This window comes from Tyto alba, unplaced genomic scaffold (genome assembly GCF_018691265.1).
Source record: "Tyto alba isolate M040663 unplaced genomic scaffold, T.alba_DEE_v4.0 Super-Scaffold_26, whole genome shotgun sequence".
NCBI lineage: Eukaryota > Metazoa > Chordata > Aves > Strigiformes > Tytonidae > Tyto > Tyto alba.
In genome coordinates, this window is record NW_024881300.1 from 11,574,905 (window position 1) to 11,594,615 (window position 19,711).

At 34.4% G+C, this 19,711-nt stretch overlaps 1 protein-coding gene and 1 long non-coding RNA gene across 7 annotated transcripts in view; one reads left to right on the plus strand and one right to left on the minus strand.

Annotated features, from left to right (window-relative positions):
• The window catches only part of DPY19L3 (dpy-19 like C-mannosyltransferase 3), a 38,758-nt gene that overhangs the window by 13,529 nt on the left and 5,518 nt on the right, over window positions 1–19,711 (plus strand). For 3 of the 6 annotated variants that reach the window (XR_006165714.1, XM_042797334.1, XM_042797333.1), the window contains exons 8-16: window positions 775–909; window positions 2,612–2,743; window positions 3,736–3,837; window positions 4,624–4,697; window positions 4,940–5,098; window positions 6,605–6,727; window positions 7,078–7,189; window positions 7,741–7,797; window positions 13,485–13,567. Coding sequence is in view for 4 of the 6 variants with exons in the window: in XM_042797334.1 (XP_042653268.1) it covers window positions 775–909; window positions 2,612–2,743; window positions 3,736–3,837; window positions 4,624–4,697; window positions 4,940–5,098; window positions 6,605–6,727; window positions 7,078–7,189; window positions 7,741–7,797; window positions 13,485–13,567 (977 nt within the window). In the remaining 2 variants the exon portion in view is untranslated. Of the gene's footprint in view, window positions 1–774; window positions 910–2,611; window positions 2,744–3,735; window positions 3,838–4,623; window positions 4,698–4,939; window positions 5,099–6,604; window positions 6,728–7,077; window positions 7,190–7,740; window positions 7,798–13,484; window positions 13,568–13,654; window positions 13,958–15,801; window positions 15,897–19,711 lie in introns of those variants that run through there. The other 3 variants (XR_006165715.1, XM_042797336.1, XM_042797335.1) reach the window with 3 other exon arrangements.
• On the minus strand, window positions 27–13,478 carry LOC116960247. The gene is made up of 4 exons (XR_004406288.2): window positions 13,160–13,478; window positions 12,876–13,030; window positions 4,065–4,277; window positions 27–362 (listed from the first exon to the last, which is right to left on the minus strand). It is a non-coding gene; the product is annotated as an uncharacterized LOC116960247 (long non-coding RNA).

Genomic DNA, 19,711 nt, shown 5'->3' on the forward strand with positions numbered 1-19,711 from the left:
CTAATAAGTATGACACAGTAAAATCAGTATCAGAAAGCTGTCTATAAAACTTAGGACAAAATACTTAATAAGCGTTTACAGCAGTTGGATATATGCACACACAAATAGCTTCTAACATTGAAAGCAGTAATCAGATGAGCATTCTGTTCATTTAAATGCAGTTGAAATACAAAGGAATACATGTGCTCAGCACTGAAAAATAAAAAAGGTAAGCTCTAAAGAGTACATGTCAACAGTACTGTCTATTTAAGAAAACATAAGAAACTCACATGAAGTGCGCAGGAGAAAAGCTTGTAAAGCACAAGGATTAAATAATTTCTTTTGATTCCATTTGTTTTACAAATATAGGAGGTTGTCCTGATCTGCAAGAATAAAAGCAAATTGGTGATACAGTTTCTTTGACAAATGGTTCTTAAATCATTACTCCTCAGTTTGTTCAAATAACTGCTATTTATAGCATAGTAAAACACATACTGCATGTTAATCTATGGGCTGAAACTGTTTGAGATCTCAACATTTTCTTGCAAGTGGTATTACAATGGTAGAATACAGGCAAAAATTCAACAATGTAATAACTCTAAAAAAAAAACATTCATTATCCTCCAAGTAGTTATTGCAGTTAGAAAACTCATATTAATGTTTTTAAAATTAATTTAAAATGAAATAAAATTAAGGTGGGTTTTGGTTGTTTTTGTTGGGGGTTTGGGTGAGGTTTTTTGGGTTTTTAATGAAGGAAACTATAAAGTTAAATAAAACTTCTTTCCCTCCTTCCAGAGACTGACACTAATGGCTGTATTCATAGCAACGTTTCTCTTTAGCCTGACTTGGCAATTTAATCAGTTTATGATGCTGATACAAGCATTGGCATTATTCATACTGGACTGCTTTGACATGCTTCCCACAGCAAAGGTAAGATCATGTTTGGAAATAACAAAACTTTTTACTTTCTATCACAAAACTAACAATTTTGGAAAGATTTTAATAACCAGTGGTCTGGATGCCCAAAGTAATACAGATTATACACTATGCTGCTTTGTGCTTTTAAGTAAGCACAGTGCCTGTACTGCAAGTGTAAAAACGAATAATCAAAACAACGCCATTTCTGATTTTTGTTTCAGCTGATTCTATCTCACTTTATGTAATTCACTTCTGTCATTTCATTTTGGTCTAGTTTTGTTTAGACAGATCTGTTTTGATACTATTAAGGCATTGCTTTTAAACACCATTGTAACAGCTGATCTAATACCACGGCTTAAATATGTCCTCTGGAAGTGGCCAGAAAAAGAAAAAAAAGTAGCACAAGAAATCTTTGCCTAAGCGGAAGTCAACAATGTATGAATTTTGCCTCAAGTATTGTGCACCCTTGTTTGAAAGTGAGATGTAGGCACTGTACCATAAAGAGAAGGAAGAAAATAGGCCAGGTTGCTCAAGAGAAGCAGTTACCTTTCATAATTCACCACAAAATAACAACATTGTCACCGCTATGTTGCTGAACTGAATGAGCCAAAAAATAAAACAAGTTTTACTAAGAAGATAACGGATCATTTACAGTCAATCTTAGGAAGTAGAAGTATACTAGAGAAAATTAAAACATTGTCTTGGACTGTAATGTCACTGTGAAATTCTACTGAGATGATTTAAGCCCTTGTAAAAGCTTACACTACTTGAAAAAGGTTCTAATGTGCTTTAAGGAAGGTTACAGTAGGATGAAGATTATTTCATGTTAATTCCATTTTAAATTTGAAGCAGACTTGAATATTAGTGATTGTATTAATTTAACTGAAAATTAGTATGGTGGCTGCATACCAAAATAAATGTGGTTTATTTAAGTTTCTAAACTCTTCATTATATCTGCAAATGTAAGCTGAAGTTAGCAATTAATGTGACTAATTTGCTACCTTAAAAGTTGGCAAATTACCAGCTTCATCCTGAATTATACTAAAATGGACTTACTGCACCACTCATTCCATATTTTCAAAAAAGTGCTACTTAAAACTGTTGGAGTTCGTTGGGCCATTTGATACTGACTTATACCACTGCTGTAATATAAGACTAAACTCAACATCTTTGTGTCAGATAAAATTTATATTTTGGTACCAGTGTAACAGAAAATAAGGTGGTTTTTACTGTTTGCATTCAGTTGAACATTTGTGATAGTTTAGCATAGATCAAAAAGGACTACACTAAACTAATAAAAAAGTTAAGAGAAATCAGCTAATGTTTGATTACTGAAGTGCACTAAGCCATAACTCTTTAGTCATAGAGACATTGTAGAGTCTACAGAAACACTTCTTTGACTAAAGAAAATAGAAAACATCTTCCAAATATTAATCAATTGATATTTTCCTCACTCTGCAGTTGGTTAACTCATCTGCTTTATTATAGCATCAGGCTTCTCTAGGTATAAAATAGGTATAAAATATTAACCTAGCTAGTTTAGGACATAAGTATAGAAAGGATATAGTAATGGCTCTAAGTCTAATGATTTAGTGCAAGGTGATATATTTTTTATAAAAATAATTGATGTTGAAATAGATGATAAAACATAGCTGCTTTTCTGTGAATATGACTGTAAAGTTTTGTAGGCATAAAAATCTCATTATTGTTATAGGTTACGTGGCTCTATATCATTCAGATTTCTGGATTACTGCTAGTCTGTGTCCTACAGTTCTTTAATTCTATGATTCTTGGATCATTACTTATAAGTTTTAATGCTTCTGTCTTGATAGCAAGAACAATCCAGGTAGGTACTGAAATATTTTTGTAGTACTAAATAGTGTGATATATATGTATAGATAAATGAGTAATTTATATGCATTATAATCTGAAATTACTAATACTAATTAGATGAATTGCTATAGAGTAAAGCAACAAAAACATTGCATGATCAAATAATGAATTCAGTTACATTAACTACAGCATAACCAAGCACATCAGACACCATAATTCTGTGATTGCTGTTAACATTTATGATTGTGCAAGCTCCAGTTTGGATCCTGCAAAAAAATTACGTAAATGGATTTTACACGTGTTTCAGCAGGACTTCTCTTAGATTTATGAATCTGCCTCCAACAAAGTATTCTGTGAGAACTAGGCACATGTCAAATTCAGTTTACTGAAACCTATTGTTTCTTTCAAAGATTAGGATTTTTTTCCTGTATTTACAGTTCTCTTTTTTCTGACCTTTTAAAATCAGGACAGTGTTTTTTATAGTTAGACAGTGCCTGCACCTGATTCAAGTTGCCTGTGAGCAGCCAAAGAACCATTCTCAGATCTGGAGCTTTGAACTGGAAAATTTCTCAAAATCCTATCAACTGACAAAGCCAGAAGACACCTTTGACACATTGAGGTGGAAGGTCTAATGAATAGCTATTTCAAAAGGCACACAATACTATTGAAATTAGGGGAATCTTGGAACACAGCTATAGCTGCATGGGGTGCCAGCAGTTGTATAAATATGATGGGGCCACCTCTGAGGGAACACTGTTTGGCTACTTACAAAATTCTGCCGGATCAGTACGTTGGGGAACTTTTATGATATTGTCCCCTCAGTTTTGGAAGAAATGTATATTTATTCTGGATACTTGGTTATGTACACATTTTTTCTTACATGAACCTAATACAAATTTGATCCTGATCAGGCCTAGCAGATAAGCAATATCAAATAGTCTGTGTTGCTTTTGTTCCAAATACATACAAAAAAGTACTGAAATACTAATATTTTCTTCTTTTTAGAAAAACCTAAAAAAGGGCAGCTTGCTTAATAGGCTTGGAAAACTTATCCTCCATGTACTGTTAGTCTTGTGCTTGACTCTTCTAATAAATAAATTCATCAAGGTAAGCAAAGAATTTATAATATAGAAACTTACAAAATGTCTTACATTAAAAGCTGCAGCAATATCATTAAAAACTGCAATGAGATTTTACTGAATTTCAGAGACTGCATTTTAGAAATGAAAGGTCTTTTTACTAATCTTTTTGGTACATAGATTTTTAAAACATATTCTTAAACCATCATAAATTAACACAAATAATCAAGTATGGATCCATAACTTGAAGCTCACCTGTAATTTTATAGCAAGTGTAGATTTATACTGCATTCTGACTGCTGAGCATTTGCAAAGTTTTTCATTGAATGCAGTTAAGAAGAAATTCTTGTTATAAAACTGTTGTAGACCACACCATACTTTTAGTTGCTTCTTGTGCACAGAGATATATGCAGACGTTAGTGACAGTAACACGTTTTCTGCTTTTGAGTTTTAGTCTCTTCAAGAGATCTGTATCAACAGATTAAAATTTAGTACATGTGGAAATTAAAAGTATCACAATAAGATATGACAAGTCATTGAAATAAAAAATACAGCTAAAATCAACTTGTCCTGGATAATTTTTATCTGTAAGTAAGAAACTAATGCTAATAGTTATTCTAAAAAGTAAGTAACTTGCCCTTTGGACCATAGGACTATAATTACAAACTGAATGCTTATTTGATTGCAGAGCACCCTATCTCAGTAAGTCTGTGTTGCTTCAGTTTCATTTACATGATGAAAAAACTGTTTACTGTGTGAAGCTTAGTTTATCCATACTTAAAATATCATTCTGTTTCTTTTTCCCCCTTTGTAGAAAATTCTTAATCTTGAGTCAGATGAACATATATTCAAATTCCTGAAAGCAAAATTTGGATTTGGGGCAACAAGGTATGATTTAGCTGCAATTTTACTTTTTTGTATGACTTCACTAAGTGAAGCCTGACAGTTGTTCTCATTTAAAATCTTGGAGATAAATATGCATTTTTACCTCATGTTTATGTTTTACATTTTCCTTCATAATAATCTGCACAACTGCGGCTTTATAATTGCATGGAAAAAAGAAAACTTTGGTAATTTTTGACATCAAGTTATGAAATACATGATGACAAGGATTATTCTTTTTTCTTTAGAGATTTTGATGCTAACCTGTATCTTTGTGAAGAAGCTTTTGGTTTACTACCATTAAATACTTTTTCAAGACTCTCGGATACATTACTTTTTTACATCTATGTATTTGTTCTCTTCCTTATGACAGTAGCAGCTGTAATTGTTGCCTTTCGGAACCTCAGGTAAAGTATGTTTTAACAATAATTCACACTTCCATCAATTTTCTCTTGTTCAACAGGCTGAGGAACTGACAGTTGAATACAGCAGCACACAGTATCACTTTCCACAGGTACTAGGAAACAGTATGACATACAGTAGAGAAATCAGGCAAAATAAGTAACTTCCTATTGAAGCTAAAAATATAAACAGTGTGATGAGACTAAACAAAAAAACACTCAACCCTAGATTGGTTCAAGCTCTTTTGTTTGCTGTTGATGTTCTGCAGTATGTGTAGGGTTGTTTGGTGGGGGTTTTGGGGGGAAAGGGGAAGCAAGGGAAGGGTGTCTTTATAGAAAACAATGTTACTTTCTTTAGTTCATCACATTTTCCCTGTGCAAAGCACTCCCAATCAAAGATTTCCCTGGTGGTGTACTCAAACTGCCCAGGAATGACCTAGGATAATCTGTGCTGAATTTCCTGTAATCTGTGTGAAGAAGCAGGAGTGGTATACTGCAACTGTGCATCACTGCTGCCAGTTCCCATAGCTAATCTGTAGGGTTTGGAGGAAGTTGCAGGACAGTAGAAGAAAATTAGTACTGAACTGCTATTTGATGTAAAAGTAAATGGTTCATTATAGACCTCTTGGTTTTACATGTACAACCTGGTCAAAAGTCAGAAGGGATGATATCAAACTTGATTAAATAAAAATTCAAGGAGTGTCATGTAACTAATGCCACTCATGATAGATTTATGGAAAACAGGATGAAAGTTGGAGAAAGGGAGGGAGAGGATCTAAGACATTCTGATTCTGAAACTGTGTTATGATACTTGTGAAGTTATAGTCATCTGTTAGGCATTTTGGTACTAGTCAACCTGCCTCTTAAAAAACTTACTGCAGCAATCAATTTTAAAAACAAACAAAAGACTCTGCAGCTCTTATTTTCTGTAATCCTAAATGTAATCCCAAACATTGCCCTAATTTTTAACACTGCCTAGTTATCTCAATTATCCCCCACCCAAAAAAAAGAAAAACCCCACACATTTAAGCAGCTTTTGTTTTTTTTTGATCAGCCCTCCACATAAATTCACCTAGCCACATCAAACAGTATCCAGTCCTTTCAACACCTCTTTCTTGTAAGCTTACTTCCATTCTGCGGCTTTAGTAGCATCCAGATACACCAGTGCAGCCCCGCAAAATGCAGTTAAGTTCTTCACTCTTATCAGAAGCCCCGTGAATGCTGTGTGAGTAGCTGCTTCAAGCAATAAACCAAGCATGCCTTTCTGTAAAAAATTCTATCTCATTCTAAAACAGCTCATGTAAACCCATTGCATTTCCAGAACACCTGATGCTGCATCAAGTTGGTGCTATCAGGCTTAATGATATCATAGATATAATAGAAGATTGTGGACTGATAGCAGTAGTACTGCTCTTTAGCCTCAGAAGGATTAAATGCTTTTTAAAATACAGACAGATATATGAAGTGTGTTACAGAACTTAATGTAACACTTTATTTCATCTCTTTAATTAGTCGTTCAAATCAAGTCCAGTTCATGGAAAAAATGGAAGAATGCACAATAGTACTGAAGCCTGATGCTGCTTACAACTTAATTCACACAGTTCTTTTTGGATGTCTGGCATTAAGCACAATGAGGTATATTTTTTTTTACATGCTACTAAAGGCTTTTTTAGATAATTGAGTATATTTTGATGAGTGTAAAATACGCTGGCCACAACTGAACCTTCTTTCCCTCCCTGGTGTGTTTCTGCTTGTATACTGAAGCATTTCCCAAAATCCTGCCAAAAAGAATGTTTGGAAGTTTGGGAGCAGAGATGTTCTCAAGAGCATCTAGCAAAGTGCAAAGTCAATCTTTTACTCAGTTATTTCAGAGTCCTGAAAGTCCAAGAACGCTGTGTTCAGAATTTCTCTAACATAACTGCTCTTATCGGCACAGCTGAGTAGAGCTCCAGATGATCAGCAAAAACTTGTCTGTATTATTCCAGAATGAAGTACCTCTGGACATCCCACATGTGTGTATTTGCATCTTTTGGCCTGTGCAGTACGGAAGTATGGAAACTTACCCTGAAGTGTATTCATCTCTACACATCACAGAGGGTTAGTATTATTCTTGCAGCATTTAATGAAATTTGGGTTTGCTCCATATCTAAACCAAATTGACTCAGAATTATAAAACATCTGAAATGAATATTGTTTGTAGTCCTCTTAAACTGGACATCTCTGAAGTACTTTTGTATAAATTTAGTAAGTAAAATGTATTTTCTAGTGGTTTATATATTAAGCAGTTCCATTTGAATACACTAGATGGCAGTATAGATGTGGCTATGAAAAATGACCACAATTTTATTAAAAAAAGCCTTAGTCACCACATTAAGAAATCATCAGTAGTTTACAGTTTAAGATACTGAATGATACTGTGTTTTACACTTTGTTGAAGATAGATTTAAATATATAGGTATAAATCCATTGTGATGGGTCTCCAGTAAGGGTTTTACTTGAAAACAAAATCAGAATATGGTTTTAATTCAAACTCTGTAAATTCTGCCACATGATAAATATGTCAGATATCAATACATTAAAAATTAAGTCTATCCAAATAAATATATCATCAGAATAACCAATTTTTTTTTTTTTGCAATTTCTCATAGATGCATGTGATTAAGTATTCTATACCAATAATTACATTACTGTACATTTCATATAAGGTAAGAAATTTTTTTCTCAATGTTTTGGCAATTTTTAGTTGCATGGAATTTTCCTTTTCTCATAAAGAGATGTTAGTTCATAAATAATTACATACAAGATTTATAGCTGAATTTTGAAAATTGAGATAGATTACCTGAAGTGCAAGTACGTCTGTGCATATGGAATTGTATGTAAAGGATCAGTTGGGCTCATTTGATCCAATTTACTTGTTCATACATACTAATGTTTATCTGATTGTATATGTAAGTTACAAGGTGTTATTTAAATGCATCATTTTATGGAAATACAAGTTGTCTGGTTTGGTTTTAACTGAGTTGCAGATAAGATGCAGATCGTTAAATTGTGTAATGATTCATTGTAGCAGCAGAAATAATCATAATGTTCTATATTGTTGTGCCTCATCTCCTATGTGTTTAAGTGCAGAACTGTTAAACTAGTCAAATACTTATGTTCAGTCTGTCCCAGAAACATTATTATTATGGTCAAATATTTAAATTTAAATACATAAACCACATTTAAAATAATAACATGTACAAGATTGTTAGTCTGTCAGTCTGTCATAGCAGTGAGATTTAGAACACTAATTTAATGGGAATACCATTCTTTTAATCTGTATTTACAATGACAAAAAATTCAGATGCTACTTCGATGGTGAAGTTACTTCTGCAATACCTGCTGTGAGATGAGAATACTTCTGTTAAATAATTATCTTCAGAGAAACTGAAGGTGAATTTCATTATTAAAGTTAAAATGGCAGTAGTAAAGCATAGCAGTTAAGAAAGCTGCTAATAGAGTTCATTCTGAAAGTCTGTTATCCCCTTTGAAATAGTGAAATGAAAAGTCAGAGACTGTAACAGTTTGTTTAGTTAAGTTACACTGATGTATTCCACTTAAATTTTCTTATTATTCTGCTAGAGGAGTTTTAAGGATTTTTTTTTTTTTTTCTACTGATATGCTGGTTAGGAAAGTCATTTACCAATTTTATCAGCTCTGAAGATGACAGCAGTAATGACACTTCTTTTGACATGGGTGATGCCAAGAGCATGATATTTATATTAGTGAGTCTAGTATGACAAATCAATTAAGAATAATTTTTCTTCCACTCTTCATGAGCAGATGTGAAGTTCCTAAATCCTGTCAGATTCAATTCTGAAGTCAACAGAAGTCACTGATTTTCATAGGCTTTAGATCAGTCATTAGTTGTGCTCTGTTTGCCTGAAAAGCATAATTTTTGTGTTTCTTCTAAATATAGGAAATAATTTTTATTGACATTAAAAATATAATTTTTCAGAGGGAATAAAGAAGTACATCACCTCTCAGTATTTTTTCGTCTTAAGTTAGTTCTTGCAGCTCAGCTACCAGAGGAGTGGATATCTTTGTGTGTGTGTGTCTTTTCTGCAAAGCTGTAAGAGTTAGCGAGCCTTCAGGAAAGAGCCTACATGACAGACAGATAAAACTTGTCACCAGATTCCCTGGCAATGGTGAGGATAAAAATTCAGAGAGAGAGATCTGGAAAGTATCCATTGCTTCTGTGAGAATGTGTTTATATATTCTCTCTCTAAAACCTGTAGAAACAAACCGACATTGCAAGTAGATTTTGACAACAGATACTTATCTTTCTCCTTTCCAGATGAGAATTTGTCTGTTTGTGCACTGCAACTGCTCAGATTGCATGAGCAGCTTGTATATTCACAACAAAGTTAACTGGTCATCCTGGCTAGATTTCTTCAACTAGTAGTAGGGCAATTTTGTATTTAATTACCTGTTATGGTTACATTTGTCACAAGAACTATTCTTTAGTACCATTCCTCAAAATAGGAGTTTTATTGGATTATTAGCCTAATCCTGATAAGCTAACGAAAGCCTCTTTTGAGGCATGTGGTTACTACGGTCCCAAATAACATCACTTGAACTGTAATTTATTGAGATACAGATGCAGCTATGATGCTAACTATCTTTCACATTCCAGGTACAGTGTGTTTTGAGACCTATGAGACATCTGTATTTCTATTTATACATTTTCTTAATTAGTATAGTACAAACATCTTTTAGATAAAGTGAGAGTGCTGAAGTATTATTTCCATGTATACTTTAGCTGTGCTGAAGGTAACATGTATATAATGGAGTGCTAAATATTATTTGTTTCACTTCATACTTACTCTTCATGGGTAGATTTCAGCTGTATCTGTCCATTGCTTTTAACTTCTCAACAGAATACCCATCAATTTGTGTTTGTATGTCAGGCATTCCTAACTAAATTGTTGGTATTTAATATTAGTTCCTGAACTAAAGCAAGTCTACAGTTCCTGGTTTTGCCAAATAATATTGATTTTCCTTGCAAGTAAACTATCCATTCATGTAATTTTTCAAACTGCGTTTTTATCTTCATTATGGCCAAGTCCTTTTGCTCCAAACATACACATTTATTGCAGTACATAGTGCAACATATACACCAATGATCTGAGCAGTCTTTGGCTGCACTGAAGAGCTCCCTGTATGTACTGTATGTATTTATCCTTTAAAAGTAAAGTTTGTAAGCTTGACGGTCTGTAAAAGAAATGACAAAAGAAAATGTCATATTGATTTCTATTTGTAATGTCTAATCCTGTTTCTCTAAGGACATTCATAATTTTCATTCTTAAACCACAGTAACTGTAAATAACATAGTAGTACTTGCTTTTCACTTACACTCAGAAGCCAAAGAATTAATGCTTATACTTTTTGGGTTCAAAATAAGTGTCCTTGTATTTGAGAAGTACTGAACTCCCATAATCATCAGTGGACTGTTCAGCACCTCCAAGTTTGTGGCTAGCACAATTGTCTAACTCTGGACTTTCGCTAGAATGAGAAAGATGGGTTGTTAGTGGGGAAAAATCTCTGGGTGCTTATCACTGTCATTGAGTTAAAAATGTCAAGTGTATATCCTCAATATATATATTTTTCAAGATAGTAACTATTAATAGATTGAAGTACACTGAAAACCCAAATCCCACCAGATATTCAGTAAGAAGCTTAAGCATTGGTATACTCTGTGAAATCCATGATCATGAGCCAGAGAGATAAGCAATGTGAAAGAGAAAGCTGAAATCTTTCTACAACATAGAATTGGGATCGTGTTTTCACTCACAACAGATTTAAATTTACTCCTGAAAATTAAAAATTGTCTTACATCCACCAAGGATGTGGGGGAACAAACAACTTTAGTACCAAAATCTAGTAATTCAATTTCTGTAGTCATGTCATCAAGTTCAGAGTTTATTATTTCATTTATTTTTGTAAGTTCTAGGTCTTAGTGATATTTTTCAATGAGTAATTACATAATTTAGGAAAAATATTCCCCATTATCAGTTCAGAGTATGCCACCTTTCTGTTTTCTTGGCTTTCTTTTTGGTTTTGATGCAAGTCAGCAATAACATGTCATATTACCTTTTCCTATGCAAGTGTTTTTTAAGCCTTTTGGAAATTACAAGTCCTTAAGATTTTTCCAGTCCAGAATGAAATCCCTGTGTTGCTAATTTAAGCCACTTGACAACAGGCTTCTTTTCCTGAAGACTTAAACCCCAGAGACAAGCATGTTGCAAGCTGGAAGCCTCTTTTACATACCACTCATTATCCTGAACAGTGTGTTACATCCCTGATGCTCCATCTGTTCTTTTTATCCATTCTTTGTGTCATGGTGCACTTTGTCTCAATCTGACATATACTTGGTTTACAAGACAAAGTTGTTACGTTGTGTTATTGATCCATATTTTTGTATGCTTTACATTTTATTTAATTTGTCATTGTTTTTCTATTCTATTTGGAACTTCTGAAGTTTCTCAGTTTTCTCTTGGCTTTACTAATTAAATATAGTGTTACCTGAAAAGGTTGCTACCTCAAAATTCTCTTTTAAATTCAGTAATGGCAAGCCCAACTACCAACACTTTGCTCCAGTGAAAACTGATTGTACTCACTCCAAAGTTGGCAGTAGTGTGACACTGTAACTTGAAAAACCTATATAGATTACTTGATGCCATATTATAGTCTCAGCATTCAGCAGATAGCACAGTGTCATTAGATTCTCAGTAGATTGCAGGGCAGGTTTGCAGCATGATCTAGAAGCAAAGCAGAGCCCATTTCCTTGTGTCTCTACCCTGAAGGACTCCAAGCTCTCAAAATGTTTAGCTATGCAGGGTACTTTAGTAATTACTAGAAATTATGAGACTCTACAGTCTCATTTCACAACTGCTTAATTTATTTACTAACCTCTCGAGAGATATTTTGAATAGAAGAAATATGTCTAATATAATACTGCTGTACTTTCCAAAACTGCAAGGCTGTGATACTGCCATACCTACCTTTTAGGTGTTTCTCAATCTACCACTCAGTATTAATTTAACAAATGTATTGAGTAAACAGTTGAACTAGTAAGTATCTTAATTGGCCCAATAATATCTCCTGCTTCCCAGTCCTCCTCATAATTACAGTTCTAGTGAACGAATGTATATTTTTGCTAAGTAGCTTAGCAGCATCACATTCAAATTGTTTCTGAACTCTTGGATGAATATTATCTAAATTGGATGATATATAGCTTTTTAGATTATCCGGCAGGTTTTCTTACACACTTTCATGTGACATTTCACTTTGCAAGCCAGGAATCCTTATTTTCTAAAGACAGCAGGTTTGGACTAGGTTTCACCAGAACATCTTCTGTAGTAAAGACTGATGCAAAGCAATCAGTTAGTCATTAGCATTGACATTATCTCTCTTAATTGCTCCCTTTTGTCCTTGAATATTCACTAGCTTAAACAACAAGAAATCCTTAAATAAACCTTTGTTCTGTTAGCTTTTGGGGGAGGAGGGTTATGTTTGTCAGAATCAGTTTCAATTCTTATTTCACTCCTCCAGATTTGATTTATGTATTGTTTGTCTTCAGCACATTTTGAAATGTTTTTCCCCCAATAGTCTATTGGATATTGCTGTTCAGTCACACTTTTATTTTTTACTTCAGTGGTTCTCTTAATTTAATCTTCTGAAATGCCATTAATGGCATCCACAGCACATCTAATGATTTTAACTTTTGATACAGATTTCCTACCTTTATTTAGTTGTAGGTTGCCTTTCCAAACTTAATGTCAATTCTTGGGGCCTTTCCTTCTCCTGTAATCACGGGCATTATTTAATGGCTTGGTTGTTACATGTTGAACTGTTACATGATGCCTCTTCATCTTTTTCCTTTTCCTATAGCTTGGTCTGTCAAGAAATAACTTAAAACATTAACATTCATCCTATAGTCCAGGGAACTGAAATGATTCACTTGTAGATAAAATGCACAACAGTCATATTTGGTGGCAACTTTTAGTTTCCCATCAAGATACTAACTGGTGTTAACTAATAGAGTTCTGGAAACCTCCAGTGTGATGTACAGCTCAGAAAAGCTGTTCTTCTCAGGCTCCCCACAACCAGTAATTCTGTTCCTTCTGGTCATCTGGCAGGAGCTGCAGATCTCAAACTCTGAAACTGTATATTCATACTGCAATGACAGCCACCTATCCCTCCTAAGAAGGGTAGATATGCTTATGTTTTGCAGCTTATCCATGAGCTGGACAAGATCATTTACCAGCAAAGACGAAATAATATGTTTCAACATCCAGAACTTGTTTTGTTCATTCTCTCTTCAATTTGCTTTATTTTATTTTCATTATAGTTCTGGCCAGGAATAATGGAAGAACTGTTAGAGCTGAGAGAATTCTATGACCCAGACACTGTGGAGCTGATGTACTGGATTAAGTAAGAGGATTTCTTCTCTATTTAACTTAAATGCTATTTGTGTAGATCTAATGTTCTTAGTTATAGTGTTCTCCTTATTTGTCACAGCTCATCAGTGAACTCTGGTGACCCATGGAGGTAATTGAGGATGAATGGGCTATCAAGAGGTTAGCCTATTAACAGCTGTGGAGAACAGCTATATGCAGAGTCCCGCAGGCCGCTCTGCTCTGGTTCAGTATCGTGCTGCTGTATTGCATGTGCGTGGAACCAATTGATTCCATTTGCTCCCATAAGTACATACAGTTTTCCCAACCAAAAGAGGTAAATTTGGAAGTGACAAGCTTCTTCCATCATATTATAGCTAGCTACCTCTTTACATTAATAGACTTTGCAGTGAAATAATTTTATTTTCATGTTTCCCCCCTAACCTGGTGTCCCTCTCTTTTCAACTTAATAATTTTAAAAAGCTTGGATATACAGTTGTAGGGCTGGAAAATCTGTCTTCTACAGCTGGATTTTTAAACTTTAAATTAGTCTAAATTGTTTATGCTTATTAGAATTAATCCCAACATGTGTTCTAAACTGTAAACAAAAAATTTGTAATTGAACTTGAACTTGCCACAGCTAAGCATAGGTGCAAAGTCTCTTTCAGGAGAATAAGTTCATCATTCCAACCCCACCTCATCACTTCTGCTTTCTCACAGAGCATAGGAAGGTATTTTTTAGGTGGAAACAGTTTGGAATACTGCATGTAGAAGATCCTGAGAAAAAGGGCCAGGTAGGGTGTTCTCTGGAGAACTGTGAATTTAAGGGATATGTCCTCTCTTAACATACAGTAACCACTAAAAACTTTACGGTTAAGTTCTGAACAGAGATATTCCTGGGACTTGTATTTATTTGGAACGCTGACAAAGATTTATTTTTTTAAAAAATCAGTTTCATGATCTGGTGAAAAACATTCTGAAAGCAAATCTGAATTTATTATATTTAACACTGAACTATTTGAAGTGTTTCCTTGAAGCCCTGTATTGTGTTTTCCTACGCAGTGAACTTCAATGAAATTAGTTGCCCAGCCTATTCTACCCATAGCAACATATTTACGCTCCAGAAGGTTGTATTACATTAATCTATAAACTAGAAGGAGTAACTTAAAAGTAAAATATATCACAAGCCTTAACTGACTTATTTTGAAAGCAGGACATGTTTTTTTCCATCATTTAGAATCTTTGCAGCCATATTGACATTTTTTTCTGACTAATGCTTACCAGCCAGTTACATTTAGCACTACTGTTTTATTAAAAGATGGTAAATGGCTGGTAGTCCAGGTCTCCTGTGTACAATATATAGAGATATATATAGATTTACACATAAAAAATGCATGTGGAGTTATTCCCAGCAGTGAACTGGATTTGACTGGATCCGACGAGAATAATTTTTCATATGTGCTTAGTGCTGAGAATGCTAAACTGGTTCTTGTCCTCTGCTCATTTTAAGTCATGAGACAATTATAGAGGGAAATTTTCTACTTAGAATTTATTGTGTTTAGAAATATTATCTCTGTAAATAAGAGTTAATTATCTGTGCTTTAAATACAAGCCAACAAAATTTATGGTAAGTTTCTCAAAGTAGGACAGATTTTCTTAAGTTTTGATGTGTAAGAAATATTTTACTATACCAACACTTGATAGTTCTGCTGTAGGTAATGATCTGTCAAGGTTGGTGTCAGGAACTAATCATTCATTATTAAAACTCGGTATGAGAAGCTCTAATTTGTCATGTACAGCAGTGAATTAGGAATAACTCATCTGTCTTGCAATCTCTCCCTTCTAGATAGAAAGAAAACCCTTCTATCTGCTTAGATCCAAATGCATATTAACTTGTCCAAACATACAATCTGAGTAATAGCCAACTATTAGTCTGTCCACTGTGAAGTGTCTGCAGATGTATTTTTTACTCTTCTACTTTCTAAAATTACTATAGACTTTTCAAGAAGATATACTTGTTTATAACTTTACAATAAAGTTACTGCATAGTATTGGACTGCATCTATTGCAGGGCGCAATCTTTTACATAATGATCTTGCATATCCCAGTCTCTTGCTTTTTCCTACCCACCACCTCATTTTCTTAGCTTTTTTTTTTTTTTTTAAAAAAAAAAAGTCAATAAGGTCCTGCCAATGACCCAGGGATAGTTCACAGCTGTGTTCCCAGATGGGAGGTATATTAAAATTCTTAGTTTTGGTCTTTCTCCCTAAGACAACAGGAACAACATGCTCATTTGTGAGATGGGGAAGAATATCAGTAGAATGAGCAAATCAATAGCGTGAACTTCCCTACTCTGTTTACTTCTGGTAAGTGTTTAAGAAGCAATGTCTTCTGCCTTTAAAGGGGAAACCTGTCTAGAATTGTGGAATATTTCATAAGCAGATACCAAAATGATAGAAAAACTTCTCAGAAATCTTGGACAACAGCCAAAACAGTGGAAAAGTTAACCAAGACTAAGATCTGGCAGAGCATAGTTGTATGTCAACTGTATTTGAATCAGGTGTGGGGGACAAGCAGACAAATTTTTGTATTAGTGGAAACCCCACAAATTTCCAAAGCTTCTAAGGTTACAAAAAAGGAATACCCATATTTCAATGGTGGTTCTTTAATTTAGTAATCTATATTAATGGCTATATTTTAATTTCAAGCCAGCTATAAATTTTAACTCTTCACTCTTACCTACATGCCTGATTTTCAAGGGTAATCACACTGAAATCAACACATATTCCAAACTTTAAAGGCAATATTACACTGGTTTGGTTTTTTTTTTAGTTATTGTTCTTAAATTCTTGGGCTTATCCTTTGTCATTGACTGATTTGTCATTAAATTCAGGCATGAACTTGATAGTGCCTGAGAACTAGGTTTATACCAACTGTATAGGTGCACTCCTTTATGTGAACAAAATATGCATGCATAAAATTGAGGCTGGGACTAACAAAAATGCATCTTGTTGCTCTTTCTTTGTGGCTGTTGTTTTCCATTTTTGCAATTTTCAGTCTTTCCAAACCAGAGGGAAAAAAAAGAATCATGACAGTTTGTCTGAATATGCTTTACTGCCTGTCATTTGCAGCTAAACCTGTAATATTTTCATATAGCATTCTGCAAATAAAAAGACTTTCTTTTAAAGATAAAAAAAATTTAACATAGCATATTTGAGAACCCCTTTTCAGACTCTCCTTTTTTCACACCCCTTTGCTTTGTAGATTCATATCATACCCAGGCACCAGTAAAGGAATAATCTGAAATTTGTCAGATTTTATGGCTTTAAAAGCCAACTACAGAGTTCAACTCTGGAGGACTTTTAATAGACATAGCCATTTTATTTTTACTGCTATCACCTATAATTGCAAAGTTGGCCATTTCTGTAGGGCTTCTTTAAAACCAACTCACAATAATTCTTTAGCAGCTTAAGAGAAGGAATTACTACCACTTTTAGAGTCTGTTCTACAGTTCCTGTAGAACCTTTTTATTTTTAATGAGTTATTCTTTAATATTTATATAATTCTGTAAATGCTTAAATGTAGATAAAGAAAAGCTTCATACAATGTATTATAGTGCTTCGTTTACCCAGTAGTTAAGCTGTAATTAACTTGTTGAAAGCTTAGAGCTTCAAAAATAAATGAGATTATTTGTTCGAAATGCCATCAGGTCTGCTTGGAATGACATGTAAATTATATAATGTAAATCAGCTTGACCTGTAAGTCCTTCTCATTATTTAGTGACATTTCATACAGAATAAATTGTTTGCAGGTTGGGCAGTGTGGTATGGAGCTTGGCAGAAAGCTATAAAAACAAATTATGCTTTCATTTTATACATCATTTGTTCAGACATTTGTAAAAATTGCTTCATTTTTCTGTAATAGAGAAGTGTCATTCAGTGGTATGAAGCACATTAGCTGCCTTGGATACAGACCGCAGCAGTTAGTGTCTGACTCAGGTAGGAGTACTAGAGAAAGAGACTTGCATGAAATGTAGAAATCATCCTGTACCTGAAAAATATTAGTTAATAGTCGTGTCTCCCTCTAGTGGCTGTTTCAGGAGATAAGCGCTCCGTTACGGCCACCAGCTGAAGTTCCTTAAGATGTAGTTAAGGAGGGCAGACATTGCACGAGGCTGTGTCACCTCCCAGCTTCCAAGTGTCTGCCCGCAGCAGGGAAATCCAGTGCCAGGTTTGTGTTCTTGGCATTGCCAGCAGTGCATGGGAAAAGAGCGTCTCCAGGAACTCTGGTAGTAGCACACGGTGGCCTGGGAACCATCTGAGCTGGCCCCAGTAAAATATGGACAGTGGTGTGTCTTAAGGCATGTAATTTTCTAGGGACTTCAAACAGGCAACTCTTGAGTCTCAGGGAAACATTTGCCTTCACCTGGAATACCTGATTTTGAACTCCCTCCAGGACCAAGGCATGTAAGCTAGTTTTTTGAAAAGCAAGCGAGGGTCACTACACTGCTTGTAAGGTATAGGAGGAAGAGTTGGCAAAACTCTTAATTCCTGGTAAAGAAAGAATGCACTCAGTTATATTTCACCCCTTCTGGGCAAGAGTGAATGCTTTTAGGAAGGTGAGGAATTGAACCTTGCATCTTCTACATTTTCGACAAGCATTTTTACCAGTAAATTATGGAAAAAGGGCACTATCACAATTTCCTCTAGATTTCTTTTGTAAGAAAAGAGGCTGCATGCAGTTTCTTGGGATTGTGTTGTTTTCTTTTGTTTTCTTGTCATTTTGCCTTTGGTACTTGTTGTGGGTTTTTTTTTAAGGAAGTTTGATTCTGCAAGTTTGCGTTATATTGGTCTCTTTAGGAATCAGAGGTGCAGGATTGCCTTGATAAGGCCAAGTCAGAAAATAGGTACTGCAGAGCATTATAAAATTTGAACAAATCTTGAACAAACACAGAAACAGACTTTTTGCACTAGAAGTTTCCCAGCCCAGGAATAAACACAGAAACATGTTGAAGGTGCTTTGAGAATCATAATATTCATTTAAATGTCTAAGATCCACCAAGTCCTTCTAGTCCACATTCTTTTCTGCTTAGTCTAAAGACTTGTGCTTTGCTCCAGATTCAGGGATAAGTCCTGGCTGACAGCCTGTCAGGGCCATTACATTTTCATAATACTAATTTCTAAGATGAATCAATTTCTTATAATGAAACATTTACTTCATTACACTTATGGCTTTAAATATTTTAAGTAAAGAAGTTTTTAATTTATATTAAATATTTTCAGACTTTAAAATGAAACTGGTTTTATAAACTGATGAAAAACTAGTCTATCAGTAAAGTTAAACTGGCCTATTAAAAATACTATCTCTTTCCTTCCTAGATGAGATTAATATACCAGTGCCTTTAATAATTACAAGCCCTTTTAGAAAGGGTTTGTAATTATTAATTATTTGCTAAGCATAATCTCTTGAAAGACAATGGTAAAATCTAATACTTGTCTTTTAACATTTTCAAGCCAATCATAGAGCTTAAAGAAGACTGAATATAGAGCTGCAGTTTCAAAAGGCTCCCTAAAGCGCTCCCAAAAGTGTCACGGTTCTGTGACTACTGTAGGTGCCATGTGGGCATGTACATGGATGTTAGGCAACTGTTCACATTCCTTTTGAATTTCATTTTACATGATTTAATGTGTCCTGCTTTCCGTTGTTTTAGTCTTTATAGAACTTTTCATGGTTGTATGCCTGCTAAGTGCTAGAAAACACTGAAGTATACTATAACTATTTTCAATTAGCTTAATTATAGTAGTCTCTGTGGCCTGGCATTTTTACTTTTTGTTATGCCCTTCTGTTGTGTCTTTACGTATATCGTAGATTGTAAACTTGTTGGGGGGAAGGTGAGCAAAAAATCATTTTTTCATTATGGCTATTTAAACAATCCTGAGATACCAAGACTGTTATTTAGATAAGAATTCCAGACATTGGCTTTGAATTTCAGATGAGATCACAGTACCGATAACTGACAGCATTTCTATCTGGCATCTTCTGCATCCCCCCTGCCCCACTTTTTGCAACTAGGGCGATTTTTTTCATATTCCTGTCCCACAGTTTTCATAATAGGAGGATTAATGTCTCACATAACAAAGTTTTCATTCCAAGTGAATGGTGAATACCAGGACAGCAACAA